Source organism: Lepidochelys kempii, chromosome 1 (genome assembly GCF_965140265.1).
Source record: "Lepidochelys kempii isolate rLepKem1 chromosome 1, rLepKem1.hap2, whole genome shotgun sequence".
Classification (NCBI taxonomy): domain Eukaryota; kingdom Metazoa; phylum Chordata; order Testudines; family Cheloniidae; genus Lepidochelys; species Lepidochelys kempii.
In genome coordinates, this window is record NC_133256.1 from 300441447 (window position 1) to 300469309 (window position 27863).

The 27863-nt window shown below is 44.3% G+C and overlaps 1 protein-coding gene and 1 long non-coding RNA gene across 22 annotated transcripts in view; both read right to left on the reverse strand.

The window, feature by feature from the left end:
* IMMP2L (inner mitochondrial membrane peptidase subunit 2) overlaps positions 1-27863 on the reverse strand; it is an 852317-nt gene that overhangs the window by 685185 nt on the left and 139269 nt on the right. Inside the window, exon 4 of one of the 21 annotated variants that reach the window (XM_073328100.1) lies at positions 3850-4858. The exons of the other annotated variants lie outside the window; for them this stretch is intronic. Within the exon in view, the coding sequence (XP_073184201.1) occupies positions 4843-4858 (16 nt within the window). The 3' untranslated portion in view covers positions 3850-4842. Of the gene's footprint in view, positions 1-3849; positions 4859-27863 lie in introns of those variants that run through there. 21 annotated transcript variants of the gene reach the window in all.
* On the reverse strand, positions 5073-15258 carry LOC140905219 (uncharacterized). The gene is made up of 2 exons (XR_012156796.1): positions 15016-15258; positions 5073-6253 (listed from the first exon to the last, which is right to left on the reverse strand). It is a non-coding gene; the product is annotated as an uncharacterized lncRNA (long non-coding RNA).

Here is a 27863-nt window from a genome sequence, read left to right on the forward strand (position 1 = left end):
ATGAAAGGAGCTCAGGTTTGGGTGCAGCAGCTGACTGTGGTCCTGAGAGATCAGGTCTGGGTGTAAAATAGCAGAGTGGGGGCAGGGCTGGGGCGGAGCAGGGGTGGGAAGATGTGAGGCGGGGGGTAGCTTTCCTGGCCGGCTCAGCTGGCCAGGGGATTGGGCTGGCCAGGGCCCCTTCTGACTCTGGGCCCAGCACCATGGCAAACCCGGTATTGCCAACGCCAAGGCACTCAGTGCAGAGTCTGAGAGGCCTGGCTCAGATGGAGGTCTCAGTGCCATTTCCATGAACAAAAACTTCATCCTGGCCTCCTGGTCCTTCTTAGTACAAGGCCTGAAGTCTCTGCCAGTCTGCAGGTCTGCATTCCCCAGTGTGAGCGTCTCTCTGGCACTTCAGGCTTGAGTGTGGTCATCAGGGGCATAGCCTTGTTGCAGGAGGGGCAAGGCTTAAAGTCTGGTGACTGAGGCATATCTCGGGACTCGGGAATGGACAAAAACTCTGCTAAAACACAAAGTTACAGAACTTCACTAAAATTAGCTCAAACTGACAACTACTTACTACCACTAACTATGTACAGAAATAGGAAGACCATCACTGAGAGAGCTTGCAAAGCAAGGATCGCAGTACCAGCAACTGTCATGGGAGGTAAGAAGGGAACTGAGGGGCACAGGGTCAGCTGAGTGCTTTATACCAGAGCTATAGGTGCATGGCAGCAGAGGGCTTTCGAGCCACCCCAATGGGTACCACTGAGGGAAAACTTTCTGGAAACTGTGCTCAAGGTGCGTGCACACCTAGAGTGGAATACACATGTGCAATCACTCAAAGAAGAACTGAAAAGCCTTTTAAAGGGGAGAGTGTGTTGGATCATATTAAAGAAGTTCTGTATTAAAATCACAAATGAGTTTGATTCCCCACAGTTTAAATTCCAGGGTATTACTAATTAAGAGGTCTCTTGGTTTTTGGTACTGTTTCTCTCCCTCTATGTGTGAAACTTGCAAGCTGCTAATTGTGTTAGTACATTCTAAGACAGAGTCTGTTCTCAAAGCAATTCACAGAGAGAGAGACTCAAAGCAATACTCTAACAACAGAAACAGCACCCAGAGACGCCCCACCCTTTTGTTGTATTAACAATTGTGATTAAAATAGAGATAGAGGATGTATGTGGATGGATGCTTGGTGTGGATAATAACTGAATGATCAGGGAGGTGCCAGCCTAAGAATCCAGTGTCCATCGGCTGAAGAAGGTGTCAATTGGAAATAACCAGAGGACCCCCCCGGAGGACAGACTGGAATCCACCCAACAGCCTCAAGAATGGGAGAACCAAAGAACAAGATAACATCTTGGAGCTGTCAGGAATGTGCTATCTGCTGATTGATTCAGCAACAGCATGATGAAGCAATTCCCATAGACTGGCATAGGAAGAAATTCCTATAAAAATAGACTCTAGAAAGTGAGAACTTTGGGGTCTGATTCTGCAAACCAACTTCCAGGAGCATCAGATGAGCATCTGACAAGGCCCTGCTCCCTCCTCATGTCCAGGCCACCTGGCCAGTGGCTTGGCATGAGCAACTCTAAGGCTGGTAACTATGATAACAACCTTGCAGAACCTGTGTGTGTGGGTGTGTATGTGTGTGTGTGGGTGTGTTTGTATGAATGAATGTGTGAATAAATATGAGATTGAATGGAATGTTATAGCTATAACTAACTGCTTACTATGATTCTTTCTGTATTCACAATAAATGTGGTATTTTGCCTTTTTCCCTTTAATAAGATCCTGCTGGTTTTTATTTTATTGGTACAAGTGGGAAGGAACTTATGGTCACAGCAGTCAAATCCCCACTACTCCTTACCAACATACAGAAGTCCACATAGCCTTGTATGGACCCTCTGAAAGAAGGGAATTTCAGCCTTAATTTCAAACGAAAAATACTAAGTTATGATTGTTATTACACTTATTTTGCACATAACATATCTGCTTTTAAAACTGAGGCACTGAAAAATCATGTGCAAAATGTTTAAACCCATACCCATGAACACTAATACTAGATTTGGTGAACACACATTGCAAAACAAAAGTGTGATAGAAGATAGACTATCCATGCTTTTTACAGGTCACATTATAAGCAACATGTTAAACAATTTATACTAAATTAAAGATATACATCAGCCAAAGGCAAAGATAATAAAATATTAGTAAATCTCTACTTACATGATCTACTGTAAAGAGATTAAAATTCTAATAATTGCACCTAATATGTATTTTGTAAGATCTTTTTTAAAAACTTTATCATATTAGCTACATCAAGCATTCATTTAAAATAAACAAATGTATAAGAAATACAGATCATTGATTCTATTTGATAGGCAGATGTGTACTGTAGATTCATATTCTTTAACTGTCCTCACTATTTCAATTAACTTTTAACATCTATCTATATTAAAAAAAAACAACAACAACTCCATATACACAACAAATCAATTCTTTCTGAATCAGCACAACGATGTCCTGAATCTGATTTCTACACCGCTTGTTATATGTGGGACTGCAGTATTGATTTCTTCAGTACTATGGCAAAGGTGAATTCAAATGTATTCAGACTACCCAGATGATAGACTTGTGATCTTTGAAAACGCAACAACATAATGGAGTAGATGTCTAATACGATGGTTATGTAGTTTGAGAAACAGACTCATGGATCCTCCAGTATTGTAAAAAATAACATAGCTCACAATAGTGCAGGAGTACACTATATTCCAGTTCCAGGGATAATCAACTACTTTGAAAGGTGGGAAGTGAACCTATTTTAAAGAACTAAAAGCACACAACATACATTATTGATAATGAACAGGAAATGACCACAGAAAAAGTAAGGCAGACTCCCTGAAATCTTGATGTAGGCCCTGTTTATTAGAGGTTAGAAACAATGATACCATCCTTCTCCAGAAACATGTTTAAACACAAACTTTCAGGTTAGTATTGACCATAAAAATACAGTACTGCTTACAGATCTGTCTATGCTGGCCACGGAAACCACGTTACAGGGTGCTTTTAGAGTGGGAGTGCTGATGCTGAAAACCATGTATTTGGTGTTTCTTATTTCTACTTCAAGCCAGAGTGTGCGGCACCACCCATAGTTCCAGCACTACTGACATGTTAGCACCCTTCAAGCAGAAACAGAAAGGTGCTAACATGGGATCAGACTGTTCCCATCAGATCCACACTTGGAAAGGTTTCCCTCTTCCCTCATACAGAACTGGCTCCTCTCTGGGATATCATAAAGGGGTGCCTGGGCCAAGCACACATTGATTCCCTGACACCCAGCAGCAATGCTAACACTTAACACAGCCAGACTGCAGAACTCCTTCTGCTCATGGGTATCCAACAGAGCTGCATCGCCTGTCAAATTGGTGCAGAGGCCAGGAGGGCTCAGAATCAGTAGGAATCCCTGTACCGCAGGAAGAGCTCAAAAGATCCAAAGATTTGCAGGCTGTACCCTAATGAAACAATTCAGAAGGAACTGTACAGATGTTCCCCACCCCCACCTGGATATTTCTGTGTTGGGCACACTGACCAATGATTTCTTATCTCTACAGACAGGAACAAAGTATACAATGATAGCAAGATCTTTTAAAGATTAGACAACTGTACAAACCACTTTTAGTTGAAATGTGTCAGTGTTAATTCAGTGAAATACTATTTTAAAATATATTACCTATTAAATACAAATATACTTAAAATTCTAACATTTCAGTTGAACCCAATCACAATGCTGGTCAGTTAACACCTGCAAGTGATCTCATCAATACTTGCATTGTCAACATCTTCAGTTGTGTTAGATTCCAGAAAAACAACACACTATTGTTGCAAGAATCTTCTGCATAAGTCATCTTTACTGCTTGTAGCCTTTATTATAACACTGACTATATTTATTTGCTCCTACAAATTGTAATGGTTACCTTGTCCCACACTTTATTACTCTTCCACCAACAAATATAAAGCCACTAAATTTCACAACACAGTACAAAAATCGGTTTTTATCAGTTCACAACAGCCTAGTAAATTAAAGCCTTCCAAAAGAAAAAGCAAGAAAAATCTTTCCATTTGTATGATCAGGTACAGACTCTTTTGAGTAACTGCTGTCTAAGTTCCCAGCCAACTTTGGCTGCTGGTAGAATTTAAGAATTAGACACGGACACAAAACTCCACATTGAGGCAATGACTGCACTTAAATATATCTAATATATTTACAAAAATTCTATTTTCCCTTATCTGTATTCTTTGTGTGAAGGTGTGACATTGCCCTCTGGTGTTATTTGGACCGGTGATCTGCTAGGTCACTCCAATCCTCGACTCCGGGAGCCAACCTTACCCTGCTCTGCTGTGAGAACCCCAACTCCTGGGCTGTTCATACACAGCCTCTGGCATATAAACTTCTCCTTGGATTGTGCAGTCGAATGACACTAGCCAGTATCTCTGGTCCCAGACACAACCCTAGGAACCTCCATCTTGCAGTGTCCAGTTATGCCCGCCGGACATTGCAAGCTTATATGAGCCCATCAGTTTAACAAAGAAATTGATATGTTATCCCAAAGGAAGTCTCTGACACACTTTAAACCAAATGCACTGCTTCAGGTAGAATAAACAAACAGATTTATTAACTATAAAGATAGATTTTAAGTGATTATAAGTCAAAGCATAACAAGTCAGATTTGGTCAAATGAAATTTTAAAAGGAAAATGCATTCTAAGCTGATCTTAACCCTTTCAAACTTAGATGATTCTCACCAAAGGCTGGCTGGTTGCTCTTCAGCCAGGCTCTCCCCTTTGATCAGCGCTTCAGTCACTTGGTGTGGTGTCTGTTGATGTAGGTGAGAGAGAGAAAGAGAGAGAGGAAGAGCATGGCAAATGTCTCTTCCTTTTATCATGTTCTTCCTTCCCTCTTGGCTTTGTCCACCCGCCCCCCACTTCAGAGTCAGGTGAGCATTACCTCATCGCAGTCCCAAACTGACCAAAGGAAGGGGGGTGACTCATTTGAGAGTCCAACAGATCTTCTGTTTTTGCCTAGCCCAGTGTCCTTTGTTCCTGTGAGACTGGGCTGGGTTTGTCCCATATATGCTCTGATGAGGTGTGAATTACCCTTCTGTTCTTGGAGAGTTTTTGCCTAGGCTTGCTTTAAGCCATGAGGACACATTTTCAGACTCATAACTATATACATGAAATTAAAACCTATTACATTATTATAACATTATTATAACAACAATGCTTGGTGCATCATGAGCCTTCTGAAGACACCCAACATGACAAGCTTTGCATTAGATACCACACAATCATATTATAAGGATGAACATGGGGGTGCTGGATGTTGCCCCAAGGTACAAAACATCACACCTCCCCACTTAGTTTACTGCAAGAGCGTTAGTCATTGACTACCTCAAAGGCAGTTTGTGTTATAGTTCTTTTGGAATCCAGCCATTAGGGCCATGAGGTGGTGTACCTCCGTTTCCCCATTCACACACAGCAAACCAGGGTTTTTTATGGTTTCTCTGCTGTGCTAAGCTTTAAACCTATTTAGAGGTATTAACTGAAAAGTAGCATCATCATAAGGTTTAACATCCATGTCAAAATTCTTATCCCCAAAACTTAACATTAATACCCACATTTTTATCTTAGATGTACATTTACAAGAACCTTTATGAATCCACACCCTCTGTTCAGATATTCTAGTTTGAGGTTAGCTTGTTCATTACCCATGGTGTCCTTTGACTCTCTCCCATGTAGTCAGTCACTGGCTTTTCCTTCCCTCCAGTGTTCCCCTTTCTGTGGGCTCTTAATTTAATTATGTTTCTAATTCCCTGAGGAATTTTGGTGCCTCAGGGTCTAGCAAGATAAGCATTCAGGGGGATCCTGCACATTGGCTGACCATTTGGGGAGTGGTCTCCCAACCCCAGGACTGTACATATGCAAAAAATCCAGCTCCCCTTTTGGGGTTACCATGTGTTTCCTCGTCCCAGAACTGAGTCCTTCCCTGCCCCCTAGAGAGCTGTGATCTGTGCTTTCTGGGCTAGGTGCATTTACCCTTCAATCAGATTAACTTTTTCCCAGCAGCTTTCCCATAACTGCTCTCTATGTCTCACCAGCCTTGGGGAGAACAACCCCTTCTCTGTCAGTTGGGTTATTTGTATTCTGGCAAACTACCACCTGGCAGTTTCCTGGTCCCAACCCCTCTGTTATCACTGGCATTGGAGCTGCACCTTGATTAAAAGAGACACAGTTACTTTCCAAAAACATATCAGAAATAGCATCCTGAAAAATTGGGCCCTAGATTAGGGTACACTCCGCCACCGCTTTCTCTGTCCCTGAAAAGTCAGCTGTGTGACTCCTCCTCTCCAGGAGGTCAATTATACAGTTCCTTCTCAAAACCTGGGTAACAGGTTGAGTGCCTTGGTGCATAGATGCTGACACAGCTGTCCTCCTAGTGTCCTGGGCATCCTGCCTCACGTGACTAGTGAGGTGACATTCCTGTACCCTCACTATTCCTTCCCCAGTTTCCTCCTCTGGGCCCCCTCCTCAGACACATTTCTCTGTGCTCCCTATGAAGGGTTCTGTCTCTTATTCACTGCAAAACTCTGCCAGCTAACAACTGGGACAGTTTCCTTAATCACTGACAACACCTCTCCTGGCCCTGTGCCTGAGGGCATGTTGCCTTCTGCTGGAAAGGAGCTAGTCTCAGCCCCTCCCATACTTGGAGTGGGAGTTCTGTTGGAGGAGAAGGTATTCTACTGGAGGAGAAGAGGCTTGTAGGGGCAGTGTGCTGGGAGAGAAGCTGAACCCTGATTAGGGGGTGGGGCCTCTCTGACTAGGGGTCCTATAAAGGTAGCCAGTGAGTCAGACAGCCGCACAGGAGCCAGCAAACAGAGCTGAAAACAGGTGAGTTTGAGTGGGAGCTTTCGGGGAAGAATAAGAGCCAGGCAAAGGAACAGACAGGCTCAAGAGAGTGTGTGGTGTTCTGGCAGTGTTTTCATGCTCGCTGGAGGTTTGTTTTGCTATGGGTGGGTGTTTTGGTTTGTTTGTGTTTCCAAGTCTAACAGGACTTAGGTGAGAAGGTTATGACACACACAGAGGCAGCAGTGGTAGTGATCCAAGTAGTGGAAGACACAATGAAGATGACTGGATGTGGAAAGTGTAGCACGTACATGATCCTGGAGGGGGAACCTGAAAAAGAATTTTGTCTGCATGAAGTGCTGCCTGATCGAGCTGATGAAAGAGAAGATCTTAGGATTGGAGACGCAGGTGGAGACTCTGATTGAGTTTACAAGGGGGTTTGAGCAGATGACGGAGCAAAGACATGAGCAGGCTGAAGGGAAAAGCTCAGACTTGAAGATGTAAGCAGGACCGAAGAACTCTGAGAGGATACTGCTGGGTGAGGAAAGTGGACAGTGGAAGCATGTGTCTAGGAGAACCAAGAAGAGGAAAGGACGGGGCAGTGAAGGAGAAATAGAGCTCAGGAACAGGTTTGCAGAGTTGGAAAATGAAGAAGGGGCACAGCAGGTGGTCACTGAAGGTGAGAGGGCAAGGAAAAAGAGAAGAGCAGATAGTCCTATTGGAAGAGGGCAAGAGTCAATAGAGATAACCACACCAAATATGAGCCCCAGGAGGATACAGGATGGGTTGCAGAGCATTGCAAGGGACAATAGGAATCGAGAGGACTTGCAGCCACATGGAACAGGGGATAGACTGCAGAATCACACCATCGCCAGGAAAAGGCAGGTCTACGTGATTGGGGACTCATTACTGAAAAGAATAGACAGGCCTGTAACAAGAGCTGATCCAGAGAACAAAAGGGTGTGCTGTCTGCTGGGTGCTAAGATACGGGATGTGGACCTGAGGCTGAAGAGGATCCTAACGGGAGAGGGAAAGAATCCATTGATTATCCTTCATGTGGGAACAAATGATACGGCTACATTCTCGCTGGAAGTATGAAGGGAGACTATGCCAGGCTGGGGAAGACGCAAAAGGAAATCGAGGCTCAGATGATCTTCAGTGGGATTCTACCTGTTCCTAGAGAAGGGCAACAAAGATGTGACAAGATTATGATGCTCAAGAGATGGCTCAGGCAGTGGTGCTATAAGGAGGGCTTTGGGATGTATGGCCACTGAGAAGCATTCATGGACAGAGAACTGTTCTCTCAGGATGGACTTAACCTGAGAAAGGAGGGAAATGGACTTCTAGGATGGAGGATGGCACAAATGATCAAGAGACTTTTAAATTAGGAATTTGGGGGAGATGGTTGGGAGATGTCCAGGTAATCTCCATGCCGGATTTTAACATTAAGAGGGAAAAAAATGAAGGAAGAAAGGATACAGCCATGGGTAGGAGAATGTATATAAGGAGGAAGGGCAGTGTGGAGACCAGTCTAATAAGTTATACTGGCTGTAGAATGACTGTGCCTAATAGGGTACAGAATGTGAGCGAGGCCAAACAGCAAAAATTAAGATGTTTGTACACCAATGCAAGGAGCCTAGGTAACAAAATGGAGGAACTAGAGCTACTGGTGCAGGAAGTGAAACCAGATATTATAGGGATAACAGAAACATGGTGGAATAGTCGTCATGACTGGAGTATGGGTATTAAGGTTATGTGCTGTTTAGGAAAGCCAGAAATAAAGACAAAGGTGATGGAGTAGCATTGTATATCAATGATGAGGTAGACTGTAAGGAAATAAGTGATGGAATAGATAAGACAGAGTCTGTCTGGGCAAAAATCACATTGGAGAAGAAAGCTACCAGAGCCTGCTCTGGGTTAGTGCTTAGGATGTGCTACAGACTGCCGGTATCCGATGTGGATATGGATAGAGACCTCTTTAATGTTTTTAAAGAAGTAAATACTAATGGGAATTGTGTGATCATGGGAGACTTTAACTTCCCAGATATAGAGTGGAGGACAAGTGCTAGTATTAATAATAGGGCTCAGATTTTCCTGGATACGATAGCTGATCGATTCCTTCACCAAGCAGTTGCTGAATCAGCAAGAGGGGATGCCATTTTAGATTTGGTTTTGGTGAGCAGTGAGGACCTCATAGAAGAAATCATTGTAGGGGACAACCTTGGTTCGAGAGATCATGAGCGAATTCAGTTCAAACTAAATCGAAGGATAAACAAAAACAGATCTGTGACTAGGGTTTTTTATTTCAAAAAGGCTAACTTTAAAAAATTAAGGAAATTAGTTAGGGAAGTGGATTGGATTGAAAAACCTGTGGATCTAAAGGCGGAGGAGACCTGGAATTACTTCAAGTCAAACTTGCAGAAACTATCAGACTGCATCCCAAGAAAGGGGAAAAAATTCATAGGCAGAAGTTGTAGACCAAGCTGGATGAGCAAGCATCTTAGAGAGGTGATTAAGAAAAAGCAGAAAGCCTACAGGGAGTGGAAGATGGGAGCGATTAGCAAGGAAAGCTACCTTATTGAGATCAGAACATGAAGGGATAAAGTGAGACGGGCTAAAAGTCAAGTAGAGTTGGACCTTGCAAAGGGAACTAAAAGCAATAGTAAAAGGTTCTATAGCCATATAAATAAGAAGAAAACAAAGAAAGAAGAAGTGGGACCGCTTAACACTGAGGATGGAGTGGAGGTTAAGGATAATCTAGGCATGGCCCAATATCTAAACAAACACTTTGCCTCAGTCTTCAACGAAGCTAAAGAGGAGCTTAAGGATAATGGTAGGACGACAAATGGGATGATGAAATGGAGGTAGATATTACCACATCTGAGGTAGAAGCCAAACTCAAACACCTTAATGGGACTAAATCGGGGGGTCTGGATAATCTTCATCCAAGAATATTAAAGGAACTAGCACATGAAATTGCAAACCCATTAGCAAGAATTTTTAATGAATCTGTAAACTCAGGGGTTGTACAGTATGACTGGAGAATTGCTAACATAGTTCCTATTTTTAAGAAAGGTAAAAAAAAATGATCCGGGTAACTACAGGTGTGTTAGTTTGACATCTGTAATATGCAAGGTCTTGGAAAAAATTTTGAAGGAGAAAGTAGTAAGGACATTGAGGTCAATGGTAATTGGGACAAAATACAACATGGCTTTACAAAAGGTAGATCATTCCAAACCAACCTGATCTCCTTCTTTGAGAGGGTAACAGATTTTTTAGACAAAGGGAACGCAGTAGATCTAATTTACCTCGATTTCAGTAAGGCATTTGATACGGTTCCACACAGAGAATTATTAGCTAAATTGGAAAAGATGAGGGTCAATATGAAAACTGAAAGGTAGATAAGGAACTGGTTAAAGGGGAGACTACAGCGGGTCACACTGAAAGGGGAACTGTCAGACTGGAAGGAGGTTACTCGTGGAGTTCCTCAGGGACCGGTTTTGGGACCAATCTGATTTAATCTTTTGATTACTGACCTTGGCATAAAAAGCGGGAATGTGCTAATAAAGTTTGTGGATGACACAAAACTGTGAGGTATTACCAATCCAGAGGAGGACTGGGATATCTTACAGGAAGATCTGGATGACCTTGTAAACTGGAGTAATAGTAATAGGATGAAATTTAATAGTGAAAAGTGCAAGGTCATGCATTTAGGGATTAATAACAAGAATTTCTGTTATAAACTGGGGATGCATTACTTGGAAGTAACAGAGGAGGAGAAGGACCTCGGATTATTGGTCAATCACAGAATGACTATGAGCCGCCAATGTAATATGGCCATCAAAAAAGCTAATGCGGTCTTGGGATGCGTCAGGCGAGGTATTTCCAGTAGAGATAAGGAGGTGTTTGTACTGTTATACAAGGCATTGGTGAGATCTCATCTGGAATATTGTGTGCAGTTCTGGTCTCCCACGTTTCAGAAGGATGAATTCAAACTGGAACAGGTACATGATCCAAGGAATGGAAAACCCGTCTTATGAAAGGAGACTCAAGGAGCTTGGCTTGTTTAGCCTAACTAAAAGAAGGCCGAGAGGAGATATGATTGCTATCTATAAATATATCAGAGGGATAAACAGCACGGAGGGAGAAGAATTATTTAAGCTCAGTACCAATGTGGACACAAGAACAAATGGACATAAACTGGCCATCAGAAAGTTTAGACTTGAAATTCGACGAAGGTTTCTAACCATCAGAGAAGTGAGGTTCTGGAACAGCCTTCCAAGGGAAGCAGTGGGGGCAAAAGACATATCTGGCTTCAAGACAAAGCTTGATAAGTTTATGGAGGAGATGATATGATGGGATAGCCTAATTATGGCAATTAATTGATCTTCAACTACTAGTGGTAGATATGCCTAATGGCCTGTGATGGGGTGTTAGATGGGGTGGGATCTGAGTTACTACAGAGAATTCTTTCCTGGGTGTCTGGCTGGTGAGTCTTGCCTACATGCTCAGGATTTAGCTGATCGCCATATTTGGGGTCAGGAAGGAATTTTCCCCCAGGGCAGATTGGCAGAGGCCCTTGGGTTTTTTTGCCTTCCCCTGCAGCATGGGGGACAGGTCACTTGCTGGAGGATTCTCTGCACCTTGAAGTCTTTAAACCACGATTTGAGGACTTCAATAGCTCAGACATAAGTTAGGGCTTTGTTACAGGAGTTGGTGGGTGAGATTTCATGGCCTGCATTGTGCAGGAGGTCAGACGAGATGATCATAATGGTCACTTCTAACCTTAAAGTCTATGATTCTGTGATTCTATACTTGGAAGCACCCTGCTTCCCTATGTTGGAGTGTCACAGGAATCCTCACCCACCTCAGTGGTTTCTGAGATCCCCTGCCCCTTCTCTGGGCTCTCCTCTGGGACACATTTCTCTATGCTCCCTAGAGCCGAGTTTATCTCTGGTTTATCTGTGACCTGTTGGCAGCTAAAAACCTGGACAGTTCTCTCCCTGCAAGGCATTACACCCTTCCTGATGTGGTGTTGCCTCCTGCTGCAGTGCAGGAGTTGACCTCAACCACCCTCTAACCTGGAAGCATGTGGCTTCTCCCTGCTACAGAAGAAACAAGACAAAAGAAAAGGAGTACTCGTGGCACCTTAGAGACTCAGGTGCCACAAGTACTCCTTTTCTTTTTGCGAACACAGACTAACATGGCTGCTACTCTGAAACCTGTCAGAAGAATCAAGGAGACTCTTCCATTCTCTCAGCAGTTCCTGAGACTTTACCCTTTCCCTCAGGGGTCCCAGCATAAAACTCCCTCCTGCTGCAGGCAAATACTTTAACCTGAGCTACACGGAAAAAATCAGTACCAAGAAGCAGGTCAACTAGGAGATGTTCTATCAAAACACTTTCCAAACCTTCCCAAACCACATGGATTTTAGCTTGTGGTATGAGGAATCTGCTTTCACCCACCCCCACAATCTCTGCCATAGCCTTTGGGACCATACTCTGCTTAACCAGAGAGATCTGGGCCCTTGTATCCCTCTGCCCCAAGTACTCCCTGTCATTGATTTGGACATTAATTTGGGGTGGAATGTGAGAAAAAAAATATTCCAAACCCTTAGACAGTACATAATACTTTTTGTCATTCCTCTTGCACTTGGGCAGGATGGTAGCAGTGTCTACCACGCTGTATAGGCTGGTGAGAGTAACGCTTCATTAAGGACAAAGCAGTCTTGCTCTGTGGGGGAGGTATGCAGAATATCCACCAAGGAATGTTGCAGTTCTTGTATTTCCTCCAAGGGGTTCTGTAGAGATTCTACTACTATTTTTTAAATCAGGTCTTAATCAGTTCATGCGCTTCTGGACAGGATCCTCCTGTACTGGTGGCTGTTGGTCTGTATTGGTCCTATTGTACCAGGGCACCCTATAATACTCATCACCATAAGGAGCCAAAAGCCCATTGTGATGGAGCACTGGAGAAGGGAATATTAGTGCCAGGGCTGACATGGGGGACGATAGTTCATTTCTGGGATCGCCTCCTCTGGAAACACCTGTAGGGAGGAGAGCTGGAATGGGTAGGTGATGGAGTCCTGGATGGAAATATCTGAATTGAAGACTATGTCATCTCCTGTATCCAATGGAGGACTTACTGAGATCGGTACCAGGGGCTGTGTCAGTACTAGTGGCCAGCGTGTGACTGGAAACCGAGTTGGTACTGGAGGTCAAGTGTTTAGGGGGTGCACTGACAGATACTCCAGCTTCATTTTTGGTGAGTATTCTCTCTTGGTATCCCTTAGAAAAGGAAACTGGGGTTCCTCCATGACTCAGAGTCCTCATGTGACATTAACTTGGTCAGTACCAATGAGCTAGGGCAGAAATCCACAGTGACTCTGAGCAGTACCAGAGATGGTATGGTTGAATGGTCTGTATGCTCTTTGTGACCACAGCAGGAGGAAGACAGTATCAGACCAAGTATCGAGGATGATTTCTTATAGTCCTTGTTTCTGCAGGAATAATGGGAGGGCTTCGATTCTGGTATCAACAATGGTGCCACATGGGGCTGCTAGTGGTGTCTCAATACTGGGTGTCATGGAAGCATTGGCCGCATGTACATCGGGACATGAGGTCTACTTGCTCCCTGGCCTTGAAGATGACTTATCCCCCCCCCCTTTTTTTTTCCCCTTTTGGAGTCTCTCTCAAGATAATAGAGTCTTTTTCTTTTTGAATGCTTCTAATGCTTCCAAGTGTCCAAAGGTGTCCATGGGCTCTGCTTACTAAGGCCTCATAAGTCAGTGTGGCTGATGTACTGGGATGGGGATAATCGGATCCCACAGGTTTCAGTGAGCGCTCCATTGGGAGGTGCTTCAGTCTATCTTCCCTCAGACCTTGCTCTTCAATGGGACATGGGCCTCTCCAAGGCAGCTGGAATGCCCATCGCTGACGGGACAAGACGTGTGGAAGGTATGACAAGGTTTGAAACTAGGGGTCTTTGAAACCTGAACAGGGAAAGGCTGCAAACAAACTAAAGGTGAAAGAGACCCTGTTCACAAGTAATAAAATTAAATAAAAGAAATACTACAAAAGGAGAAAAATAGAATAAAGCTGTAGCGCTAACCAGCAGACACCCAATGCTCCATCTGGAGTTGAAGATGGCTGAGAAGGAACTGGAACAACAGCGGCACCTCCATATATCTTTGCACCAGAGCACAAGGATCTGTAGGTTGCAGGCACAGACCCATAGACACTGCAGGCTAAAAATCTCAGATCAAGAGTGCATGGGTCCACACACATTCTCAGGTGGAGCACCCACAGAATAATAGCTCGAAGAGTGACATTTTATTGCACCACCTCTCATCAAGACAATATTGTTTTTCCTATGCATGGTTGCTGCTGATCTTAACCAGTCATTTGCTCATATGGGAAGCCAGCTGTGGTGGCTTTACTACATTAGTACTTAACTACTACTGCACCAACAAGCTTTATAGTATTTTGTTTGTTAAATTATATCATTTACATCCAAGTTATAATAAGACTAATCATCTCACAGTGGCCTAAAGTTTTAGAGAGAAATCAGATTGTGAATCTCTTGACTTTTCATGCATGCTTGCAGTTAAACAATGATTATCTGTCAGATTGTGACACAAATTTATTATGAACTCTTGTAGCATGACAAAATTATACATCAAAGAAATAGAATAAGAATTCCTATAACAGAATGAAAATACTCAACAGATCCATTGTTCAGGTAGGGTTTTCCTCCCTTTAAATTTGAGTACACTGAAATTTAACTTCCTGAATCACTATTCTGCTACACAGCTGACTTATATTATCAGCAGACTAGTAATCAATACATATACTAACAGCTATTCCCATGGCTCTTAAAAATAAGCACCAAAGTTACGTGGAATGGAAAATACCCAATCAAGTTCTCCTGGCCAATTTAGTTTGTTGAACTGTTGAATATTTTGACAAACTCACTAGTAAATTTGTGACAGAAAAATTAGTCCTTTAATTAGCAGTAAACTAATCCCAAAATCAGGCATCTGGTTTGCCCCTCAAATATTATGAAATTGCATTATGTCATCGGAAATTAAAAATACTGGAAATAAAGTGCTGCCTGAGAGGGCAAAACTAACCTGCTAAACTAGTTTTACAAAAAAAATCAGGTCTTCATGTCTTCTTCCCTAATAACAAAAATAGCCTTATTTGCATAGATAGTTGAACCAGTTTCCTAATATAATGGAGTGGTGGCAGTGGTATTGCATTATGTACTGCCAAAGACTATTTGTGAGGTGCCAGAGGGAATAGAAGACATCAAAGTGTTAGGTAACAGCAGTCCTTGTAAAAGATTATGTATGCATAGTTATGGCTGAAATGCAAATTCCATCATACCGCATCTTTTTCAGTTGCTTATAACTTTCCCAAACAATTCCTTTTGGACTGAAATTTTCCAGGTTTCGTTTCTGCCTTAAGACAAGCTTATTTTTTTAAAGGATTAACGGAATCAGATTGGACATTTTTTTTTCATTCCATTGTTGGAACAGGAGGGAGAAAAAACAGAAAAAGAACAACAGATAATTGAATAGCTGATTTTGTCCACATTGCTTCATATATCTGAATGAGGTCCAACAAACAAGTCAAGTTTAAAGAAAACTCATTTAGTATTTTTGAAGATGTGAATGTTAAGATAAGGATGTTGAAATTTTTAATTTTGTTTACTAGAGCAGATTAAATCCAGGGTAGTTAAGAACACTGTGAGGGCTGTGATGTGCTTTAGTAAACTGGTCCTATTTGTAGATGCCACACATCAGAATTCAAGACACCTAAAATGTCAGAATCAAAGGAGAGGAAGGTTGGTCTTGTGGCTAAGGGAGACACACAGAGGAGACACACACATTACTTTCTAACACACTGATAATCTGCGGTTTCTATTGAAATATCGAAGATGTAGGTGCTCAGCATTGTTGAAAAGCAGACCCATATAGTCTAATCTCTCCCACAGACTTCCAAGTGTCAAGATACTTAACAACTCTACGTCTCCAGTTTGCCATCTGTATGATGGTGTTCCACAGTGGTGTTGTGAGACTTCATTATTATTTGTAAAGCATTCACAGATGTTCAATCTCCAGCAACTAGAAACTAAATATATAATTTTAGACTGAGTCATAGCTAAAGTGGTTTAGAATGTTGGGTCATCTCAATATTGATATTCAAGGCTGTTTTAGGGCTATTTCATATGGGGGACCATTTTAAGTCAGAGATAACCTAAAAACTGAACATTGCAAACTGTTGTGGCCCTTTTAACTCTAAACTGTGCTGATTTTGTTCAACCTTGGCTTCTTCTCGAGACCTCAGTAAGAAAAAAAATCAGGATACAGTCTGATAGGTGTTGGGATTTTGGGACCAAGGGCACGTAAAAATGTCCTTTCACATGCTTTTACGTAAAATTATGTTGGGAGAGGGGCGTTGAATAAGAAAAACATTTACATGTTAGGTGCTACTGTCTTTTGCACGCAGGTTAATGACATTGGAAGTGGAAGTGTGTGGGCTGGTAGAGGGTGAAATGTTACGTAGATTTCTCTGGTGCTTGGGAAGAGAGTTGCTGGAATATTGTTACCCAATTTTAAAGTGTTTTATTGGTGCCCTGTCCTTGGCACCATATCATCCAAAGTTCTTAATTTTCAAACAAACTGAGTCAAACGTACAAGAAATGTCAAACAATATTAATTGTATATTAAAACACTTTCGACAACTTTGTATCTCGTCTTTGTTTTTCATAAATATTGATCGAACTGATCTAAACCAAACTTTAAAAAAGCAAATATAATTATCCATAGAAACCAAATTTTAAAATCTAATATGGTAGTACTCAGGCTAAAAAAACTTATGTGCTCATCCAATCAGAAAAAAGGAAATGGTACCATATGATGTAACTGGCTGATCACAATTTAGCAAAACAATTTTGAATACTTTTGGTGTGCAATCCCAACAGTATAAAATTCAAAAGATGTCAAATTTCAACAATGAATAAATTCAAGTAAGTCACAATCTGTTTGCAAATGTTGCACAAACAGAAAGAGGCTAAATTTGTCAAATAAATTATTCACTGTGAGATATTAGCTCAGCTCGAATCCTCAGGGTGCATGTCATATTGAAGCAAAGACATGTATAATAAGGGCAGCTAGAATTATTAGGGTTGTCAACCTATGAATGGCTATCCATAGATGTTAATCATATGATTTCTATTAACCTGAGCTAAGCAGCAGCTGAAAAGGAGGGAGGGGAGGAGTCGGCAGGAAGTATAAGAGAAGAAAATATGGGTTAAAAGAGAATACAGCACAGAAAAAACTGAACGTAATTACTGAGTTTTAACAGAATTTATTTGGCCAGCTCTGATTTCCATGGCAATAACTGCAAAAAAACTAGGACCTTGGTTGCAGCATGTTTTAATTTCCCAGATTTTGTCGATTTATGTTACAACAATTAAGTCATTTAAAAAGAATAAACAATTCAATACCAAAGGTTACTGTACATATAATACTGAAAGAAGAGAAGGGAATGCAGAATTTGGTATTTGGTCATTTGGAATGCAGTATTTTGTGGTTGTGAACTGTCAGAATAAAGTAATGCTTCCACATACAATGAGGTTCCTACAAATAACGTTTACCCACAGGATTTGAGAGTCTGTGTCCTAACATGGAAAGTACTTTGAGGATGGCTACAGATGCAATAGCATAGAAAAGGCTTTTAACTTTGGCTCGGTTCCTCTGACCATATCTACCTATGTCCTAAATTATAATCTCTCAAAGGGGCAACTGTCATAAATATAAAGGGAAGGGTAACCACCTTTCTGTATACAGTGCTATAAAATCCCTCCTGGCCAGAGGCCATATCCTTTCACCTGTAAAGGGTTAAGAAGCTAAGGCTATGTCTACACTACAAAATTAGGTTGAATTTATAGAAGTCGGTTTTGTAGAAAGTGTTTTTATACAGTCGATTATGTGTGTACCCCCACAAATGCTCTAAGTGCATTTAGTTGGCATTTAGCTGGTGAAGTGCGTCCACAGTACCAAGGCAACCGTCGACTTCCGGAGCACTGCACTGTGGGTAGCAATCCCACAATTCCCGCAGTCTCCACCACCCATTTGAATTCTGGGTAGAAATCCCAATACCTGATGGGGCAAAAAAATTGCCACGGGTGGTTCTGAGTACATATCATCAGGCACCCCCTTCCCTCCCTCCCTCTGTGAAAGCAATGGCAGACAATCATTTCGCGCCTTTTTTCCTGGGTTACCCATGCAGACACCATACCACGGCAAGCATGGAGCCCGCTCAGCTCACCGTCACCGTATGTCTCCTGGGTGCTGGCAGACTCGGTACTGTATTGCCACACAGCAGCAGCTCATTGCCTTTTGGCAGCAGACAGTGCAGTATGACTGGTAGCCATTGTCACCGTACTCCAGAGTGCTCTTTTAGCCGACCTCAGTGAGGTCGGTCGGGGAGCCTGGGCAAACATGGGAATGACTCAGCCAGGTCATTTCCCTTTTGAGTTTCATCTCATGGCGATTCAGTCCTGCCGGCAGTCCTACTGCACCATCTTCTAATGAGCAGCCAGGACACAATGATGGCCAGCTGTCATACTGCACCATCTTCTGCTGAGCACCCCAGCGATGATGATGGCCAGCAGTTCTACTGCACCTTCTGCTGCCAGCAAGATGTATAAAGACAGATCAAGTGGATCAAAACAAGAAATACACTAGATTTGTTTGGAGTGGGCAAATCTACTGTGAGGGCTGCTGTGATGCAAGTAGCCAACGCTATCACTGAGCTGCTGATATCAAGGGTAGCGACTCTGGGAAATGTGCAGGTCATAGTGGATGGCTTTGCTGCAATGGGATTCCCTAACTGTGGTGGGGTGATAGACAGAACCCATATACATATCTTGGCATCAGAGCACCAAGGCAGCAAGTACATAAACTGAAAGGAGTACTTTTCAATGGTGCTGCAAGCACTGGTGGATCACAAGGGACGTTTCACCAACATCAACATGGGATGGCCGGGAAAGGCACATGACGCTCACATCTTCAGGAACTCTGGTCTGTTTCAAAAGCTGCAGGAAGGGACTTTATTCCCAGACCAGAAGATAACCGTTGAGGATGTTGAAATGCCTATAGTTATCCTTGGAGACCCAGCTTACCCCTTAATGCCATGGCTCATAAAGCCATACACAGGCATCCTGGCCAGTAACCAGGAGCTGTTCAATTACAGGCTAAGCAAGTGCAGAATGGTGGTAGAATGTGCATTTGGACGTTTAAAAGCGCGCTGGCGCAGTTTACTGACTCAGTTAGACCTCAGCGAAACCAATATTCCTACTTGTTATTACTGCTTGCTGTGCGCTCCACAATATCTGTGAGAGTAAGGGGGAGACATTTATGGTGGGGTGGGAGGTTGAGGCAAATCGCCTGGCCGCTGATTACATGCAGCCAGACACCAGGGCAGTTAGAAAAGTACAGAAGGGTGTGGTGAGCATCATTTGAAAACCAGGTTCAGGAATGGCCAGGCTACGGTGTGAAAGTTCTGTTTGATTCTCCTTGATGGAACCACACACCCCCCCGGTTCACTCTACTTTCCTGTAAGCTAAGCACCCTCCCCTCCCCACTTCGATCACCACTTGCACAGGCAATAAGGTCATTGTTGATTCACATTCATGCATTCTTTATTTATTCATCACACAAATAACGGGATAACTGCCAAGGTAGCCTGGGAGGGGTGGGGGAGGAGGGAAGGACAAGGCCACACAGCACTTTAAAACTTATTGAATGCCAGCCTTCTGTTGCTTGGGCAATCCTCTGGGGTGTAGCAGCTGGGTGGCCGGAGGCCCCCACACCGCCTTCTTGGGCGTCTGAGTGAGGAGCCTATGGAACTTGGGGAGGAGGGCGGTTAGTTACACAGGGCCTGTAGCGATGGTTTGTGCTCCTGCTGCCTTTCCTGCAGCTCAACCATACGCTGGAGCATATGTGTTTAATCCTCCAGCAGCCTCAGCATTGAATCCTGCCTTCTTTCAGCAAGCTGACGCCACCTACCACCTTCAGCCCACCACCTCTCCTTGTGGTCATATTGTGTTTTCCTGCACTCTGAGATTGTCTGCCTCCATGTATTTTGCTGTGCTCTGTCAGTGTAGGAGGACAGCATGAGGTCAGAGAACATTTCATCACGAGTGCGTTTTTTTCACCTTCTAATCTTCACTAGCCTCTGGGAAGGAGAAACATATGCAGCTGGTTATGTATACCGATTTTGTGTGAGAGATCACGCATGCAGGGCCGGGCAGCAGAATTCGGCTTGTAGGCAGCCATGGTAAGCCACAGTCTTTTGGCTTCTTTAACCTTCGTAACATGTGGGAATGGCTTCAAACAGCAGCACTCTCATTTCCCATACAAAGTAGCCATTGGGTTGGCCATTTAAAATGGGTTGGCAATTTAAAAGGAGGGGCATACAGCAGAAACCCAACTAACCCCCCCCCCCCCACACACACACACACAATTCTCTGGGATGATGGCTTCACCCCTCCCCCCACCGCATAGCTAACAGCGGGGAAGATTTCTGTTCCGCCACAGGCAAACAGCCCAGCAGGAATGGGCACCTCTGAATGTCAGCTTACTAAAACAACCATATTTCAACCAGGTGACCAAGAATGATATCACTCTCCTGAGGGTAACACAGAGAGATAAAGAACGGATGTTGTTTGAATGCCAGCAAACACCAGGACCATACGCTGCAATGCTTTGTTCTGCAATGATTCCCAACTACATGCTACTGGCCTGGCATGGTAAAGTGTCCTACCATGGAGGACGGAATAAGGCTGCCCTCCCCAGAAACCTTTTACAAAGGCGTTGGCAGTACGTCCAGGAGAGCTTTATGGAAATGTCCCTGGAGGATTTCTGCTCCATCCCCACGTTAACAGACTTTTCCAGTAGCTGTACTGGCCGTGAATGCCAGGGCAAATTAATCATTAAACACGCTTGCTTTTAAACCATGTATAATATTTACAAAGGTACACTCACCAGAGGTCCCTTTTCTGCCTTCAAGGTCTGCGAGCCCACCTTGGGTGGGTTCGGGGGGTACTGGGTCCAGGTCCAGGGTAATAAACAGATCCTGGCTGTTGGGGAAACCGGTTTCTCTGCTTCCTTGCTGTGAGCTATCTACAACCTCCTCCTCATCATCACCTTCTTCGCCCCCAAAACTCGCTTCAGTGTTGCCTCTCACTCCTTGGATGGAGTCAAAGCACAAGGTTGGGGTAGTGGTGGCTGCACCCCCTAGAATGGCATGCAGCTCATCATAGCAGCGAGGGACAGCAGAGCAGCTCACAGCAGGAGTTTGCCTGGGACTGGTAAGTATCCGAGTGTGTGTTTGTTTGCTTGCTGAGGAAGTATCCGAACGTGTGTTTGCTGGGAGGGCAGTGTGAGAGCCTGAGTGAGTGTCTGATTGGCTGCTAGCCTGCAGGGGGCGGGCATTAGGGTGTCTGTTTGTTTGCGTCAGGGAAGCCTGGCTGTTTAAAAATAGCCAGAGCTTTGTGAACCAGCTGAGCGGCTGCGAACCAGCTGAGCAGCGGGGGACAGCAGAGCAGCTCACAGCAGGAGTTTGCCTGGGAGTTCGCCTGGAGTGAGCCCAGTGAGGCTTACGTCTTGCAAACTGCTCTGAGGAAGCTCATAGTAGGAAGGTGATATGGAAGGGGGGGGTTCAGCTGTTGTGACCTGCACTGGATGTGCCATGTTTGTCTTTCTTCCTCAGGACAGAAGCGACTTTGTACAAAGTGCAAGCTGGTCTCCATATTGGAAGAGAAGATTGAAGGTCTGGAGCAACAGATAACGACCCTGCGTTGCATACGAGAAACTGAGGATTTTCTGGACAAAACTCAGGATAGGCTTCTAGGGGCACAAAGCTCTAAAGATATAGAGCAGGTTGCACAGAGGAGCCAAGAGGCCAGTGAAGAAGCTTGGCAACATGTGACCTCCAGAGGAGGTAAGCGGAATGTCCGGGTTCCAGTAACACAGACACAGGTAACTAACCGCTTTCATGTTCTCTCCACAGGTACCATTGCGGAAAGTGGACCAGATGATATCTCTGGGGCGAGAAAGCAGAAGGAGATTCCGCTGGTTGGAAGGCATGAGATGCGATGTCCTGAGGTTGGGGGTTCCACGACCACCATTCCCAAGAGGAGAAGGCGGGTGGTGGTGGTCGGGGACTCTCTCGTCCGGGGGACTGAGTCATCTATCTGCCGCCCTGACCAGGAAAACCGAGAAGTCTGCTGCTTGCCAGGGGCTAAGATTCGCGATGTGACGGAGAGACTGCCGAGACTCATCAAGCCCTCGGATTGCTACCCCTTCCTGCTTCTCCACGTGGGCACCAATGATACTGCCAAGAATGACCTTGAGCGGATCACTGCGGACTATGTGGCTCTGGGAAGAAGGATAAAGGAGTTGGAAGCGCAAGTGGTGTTCTCGTCCATCCTCCCCGTGGAAGGAAAAGGCCTGGTAGGGACCGTCGAATCGTGGAAGTCAATGAATGGCTACGCAGGTGGTGTCGGAGAGAAGGCTTTGGATTCTTTGACCATGGGATGGTGTTCCATGAAGGAGGAGTGCTGGGCAGAGACGGGCTCCATCTTACGAAGAGAGGGAAGAGCATCTTTGCCAGCAGGCTGGCGAACCTAGTGAGGAGGGCTTTAAACTAGGTTCACCGGGGGAAGGAGACCAAAGCCCTGAGGTAAGTGGGAAAGCGGGATACCGGGAGGAATCACAGGCAGGAATGTCTGTGAGGGGAGGGCTCCTGCCTCATACTGGGAATGAGGGGCGATCAACAGGTTATCTCAAGTGCTTATATACAAATGCACAAAGCCTTGGAAACAAGCAGGGAGAACTGGAGGCCCTGGTGATGTCAAGGAACTATGACGTGATTGGAATAACAGAGACTTGGTGGGATAACTCACATGACTGGAGTACTGTCATGGATGGTTATAAACTGTTCAGGAAGGACAGGCAGGGCAGAAAAGGTGGGGGAGTAGCACTGTATGTAAGGGAGCAGTATGACTGCTCAGAGCTCCGGTACGAAACTGTAGAAAAACCTGAGTGTCTCTGGATTAAGTTTAGAAGTGTGTGCAACAAGAGTGATGTAGTGGTGGGAGTCTGCTATAGACCACCGGACCAGGGGGATGAGGTAGATGAGGCTTTCTTCCGGCAGCTCACGGAAGCTACTAAATCGCATGCTCCGATTCTCATGGGTGACTTTAATTTTCCTGATATCTGCTGGGAGAGCAATACAGCGGTGCATAGACAATCCAGGAAGTTTTTGGAAAGCGTAGGGGACAAGTGCTAGAGGAGCCAACTAGGGGGGGCGCTTTTCTTGACCTGCTGCTCACAAACCGGGTAGAATTAGTGGGGGAAGCAAAAGTGGATGGGAATCTGGGAAGCAGTGACCATGAGTTGGTTGAGTTCAGGATCCTGACGCAGGGAAGAAAGGTAAGCAGCAGGATACGGACCCTAGACTTCAGGAAAGCAGACTTCAACTCCAACAGGGAACGGATGGCCAGGATCCCCTGGGGGATTAACTTGAAGGGGAAAGGAGTCCAGGAGAGCCGGCTGTATTTCAAGGAATCCCTGTTGAGGTTACAGGGACAAACCATCCCAATGAGTCGAAAGAATAGTAAATATGGCAGGCGACCAGCTTGGCTTAATGGTGAAATCCTAGCGGATCTTAAACATAAAAAAGAATCTTACAAGAAGTGGAAGGTTGGACATATGACCAGGGAAGAGTATAAAAATATTGCTCGGGCATATAGGAATCATATCAGGAGGGCCAAATCGCACCTGGAGCTGCAGCTAGCAAGAGATGTCAAGAGTAACAAGAAGGGTTTCTTCAGGTATGTTGGCAACAAGAAGAAAGCCAAAGAAAGTGTGGGCCCCTTACTGAATGAGGGAGGCAACCTAGTGACAGAGGATGTGGAAAAAGCTAATGTACTCAATGCTTTTTTTGCCTCTGTTTTCACTAACAAGGTCAGCTCCCAGACTGCTGCGCTGGGCATCACAAAATGGGGAAGAGATGGCCAGCCCTCTGTGGAGATAGAGGTGGTTAGGGACTATTTAGAAAAGCTGGACGTGCACAAGTCCATGGGGCCGGACGAGTTGCATCGGAGAGTGCTAAAGGAATTGGCGGCTGTGATTGCAGAGCCATTGGCCATTATCTTTGAAAACTCGGGGCGAACCGGGGAAGTCCCGGATGACTGGAAAAAGGCTAATGTAGTGCCAATCTTTTAAAAAGGGAAGAAGGAGGATCCTGGGAACTACAGGCCAGTCAGCCTCACCTCAGTCCCTGGAAAAATTATGGAGCAGGTCCTCAAAGAATCAATCCTGAAGCACTTCCATGAGAGGAAAGTGATCAGGAACAGCCAGCATGGATTCACCAAGGGAAGGTCATGCCTGACTAATCTAATCGCCTTTTATGATGAGATTACTGGTTCTGTGGATGAAGGGAAAGCAGTGGATGTATTGTTTCTTGACTTTAGCAAAGCTTTTGACACGGTCTCCCACAGTATTCTTGTCAGCAAGTTAAGGAAGTATGGGCTGGATGAATGCACTATAAGGTGGGTAGAAAGCTGGCTAGATTGTCGGGCTCAAAGGGTAGTGATCAATGGCTCCATGTCTAGTTGGCAGCCGGTATCAAGTGGAGTGCCCCAAGGGTCGGTCCTGGGGCCCGTTTTGTTCAATATCTTCATAAATGATCTGGAGGATGGTGTGGATTGCAATCTCAGCAAATTTGCGGATGATACTAAACTGGGAGGAGTGGTAGATACGCTGGAGGGGAGGGATAGGATACAGAAGGACCTAGACAAATTGGAGGATTGGGCCAAAAGAAATCTGATGAGGTTCAATAAGGATAAGTGCAGGGTCCTGCACTTAGGATGGAAGAATCCAATGCACCGCTACAGTCTAGGGACCGAATGGCTAGGCAGCAGTTCTGCGGAAAAGGACCTAGGGGTGACAGTGGACGAGAAGCTGGATATGAGTCAGCAGTGTGCCCTTGTTGCCAAGAAGGCCAATGGCATTTTGGGATGTATAAGTAGGGGCATAGGGAGCAGATCGAGGGATGTGATCGTTCCCCTCTATTCGACATTGGTGAGGCCTCATCTGGAGTACTGTGTCCAGTTTTGGGCCCCACACTACAAGAAGGATGTGGATAAATTGGAGAGAGTCCAGCGAAGGGCAACAAAAATGATTAGGGGTCTAGAACACATGACTTATGAGGAGAGGCTGAGGGAGCTGGGATTGTTTAGCCTGCAGAAGAGAAGAATGAGGGGGGATTTGATAGCTGCTTTCAACTACCTGAAAGGGGGATCCAAAGAGGATGACTCTAGACTGTTCTCAATGGTAGCAGATGACAGAATGAGGAGTAATGGTCTCAAGTTGCAGTGGGGGAGGTTTAGATTGGATATTAGGAAAAACTTTTTCACTAAGAGGGTGGTGAAACACTGGAATGCGTTACCTAGGGAGGTGGTAGAATCTCCTTCCTTAGAGGTTTTTAAGGTCAGGCTTGACAAAGCCCTGGCTGGGATGATTTAACTGGGAATTGGTCCTGCTTCGAGCAGGGGGTTGGACTAGATGACCTTCTGGGGTCCCTTCCAACCCTGATATTCTATGATTCTATGATAGAAGCGGCATGTCTGGGGCTCTGAACCGGAGTGGCCGTTCGCCTCTCTGGTTTTTTGGTAGGCTTGCCCAAGTTCCTTAATTTTCATCTGGCACTGCTGCAGGTCCCTGTTATAGCCTCTGCCTTCATGCCATTGGAGATTTTTTCAAATATTTTGGCATTTTGTCTTTTCGAACGGAGTTCTGCCAGCACGGATTCTTCTCCCCATACAGCGATCAGATCCCGTACCTCCCGTTCGGTCCATGCTGGAGCTCTTCAGCGATTCTGGGACTGCATGGTCTCCTGTGACGATGAGCTCTGCATGGTGACCTGTGCAGGTGAGCTCGCCATGCTGGCCACACAGGAAATGAGATTCAAAAGTGTGCGGGCCTTTTCCTGTATACCTGGCCAGTGCATCTGAATTGAGAGCACTGTCCAGAGTGGTCACAACTGAGCACTCTGGGATAGCTCCCGGAGGATAATACCGCCGAATTGCGTCCACAGTACCCCAAATTCAACCCATCAAGGCCGATTTCAGCACTAATCCCCTCGTCGGGGGTGGAGTAAAGAAATTGATTTTAAGAGCCCTTTAAGTTGAAAAAAAGGGCTTTGTCATGTGGACGGTTGCAGAGTTAAATCGAGATAACGCTGCTAAATTCGACCTAAACTCGTAGCATAGACCAGGCCGAAGGTAACCCCATTGGCACCTGACCTAAAATGGCCAATAAGGGGACAAGATTCTTTCAAATCTGGAGGGAGGGAACAAAAGGTTTGGTCTGTCTGTGCAATGCTTTCGCCGGGAACAGATCAGGAATGTAAGCCTTCCAACTCCTGTAAAGTTAGTAAGTAATTTAGCTAGAAAATGCGTTAGACTTTCTTTTGTTTAACGGCCTGTAAAATAAGCTGTGCTGGAGGGAATGTATTTCCTGTTTTTGTGTCTTTTTGTAATTTAAGGTTTTGCCTAGAGGGATTCTCTATGTTTTAATCTGATTACCCTGTAAGGTATTTTCCATCCTGATTTTACAGAGGTGATTCTTTTACCTTTTCTTTAGTTAAAATTCTTCTTTTAAGAACCTGATTGCTTTTTCATTGTTCTTAAGATCCAAGGGTTTGGGTCTGTGTTCACCTATACCAATTGGTGAGGATTATTATCATGCCTTCCCCAGGAAAGGGGGTGTAGGGCTTGGGGGGGATATTTTGGGGAAAGACGTCTCCAAGTGGTCTCTTTTCCTTTTCTTTGTTTAAAACGCTTGGTGGTGGCAGCATACTGTTCAAGGACAAGGCAAAGTTTGTACTTTGGGGAAATTTTTAACCTAAGCTGGTAAGAATAAGTTAGGGGGTCTTTCATGCAGGTCCCCACATCTGTATCCTAGAGTTCAGAGTGGGGAAGGAACCCTGACAGCAAACTTTTCACATTTCTTCAAGGCATCTTCAAAATAAGTGCATCTTGTTTCTTCACAATAAAAGGACTAAGGGTATGTCTTCACTACCCACCGGATCGGCAGGCAGCAATCGATCCAACAGGGATCGATTTATCACGTCTAGTCTAGATGCGATAAATAGATCCCTGAGCGCTCTTCCATCGACTCCTGTACTCCAGCACCGCGAGAGGTGCAGGCAGAGTCAACGGGGGAGCCCCAGCAGTCGACTCACCGCGGTGAAGACACCACGATAAGTCGATCTAAGTACGTCAAACTTCAGCTACATTATTGATGTAGCTTAAGTTACATAACTTAGATTGACCCCCCCACCCCACCAGTGTAGACCAGGGCTAAATTATAGGACACTTTGTGGCTGATTGGCCACATTGCTAGATGCTGATAAATATACCTCTTTAAAAAGCTGCTTTCACCTTACAACTGTGTTTTGTTTGGCTGGTCAAATTAAAATATAAGTTATCAAATGTGTTTTAATAATGCTTAGTTTTATCTGAAATTACTTTTCAGTTCAAATTAAAAAAAACACTATAACCTAATTTTTGCGTCTGAGTGTGAAAAAGCTATCACTACAGCTGAGTAAATTTGAGGTTCCTCAAAATTATCCCAGATTTTTAAAGACAGAAGAGCTGAATACAGTCTATTAGATTAACTACTCTACAGATCTGTTTTATATACATATATATATAATAAAAGCCTCTAAGTTTCCAAGATGGGTAACTACTGTATGTACAATATATTATCACATAATAGAAAATACACAATGCATGTTTTACACAATGGGGAAAAGATTTTTATAATATGGTTTTATTCTGAGGCCTTGGGATTTTGCCACACTAAATTAGTGTTGTAGCACTAAGTCTTTACACTCT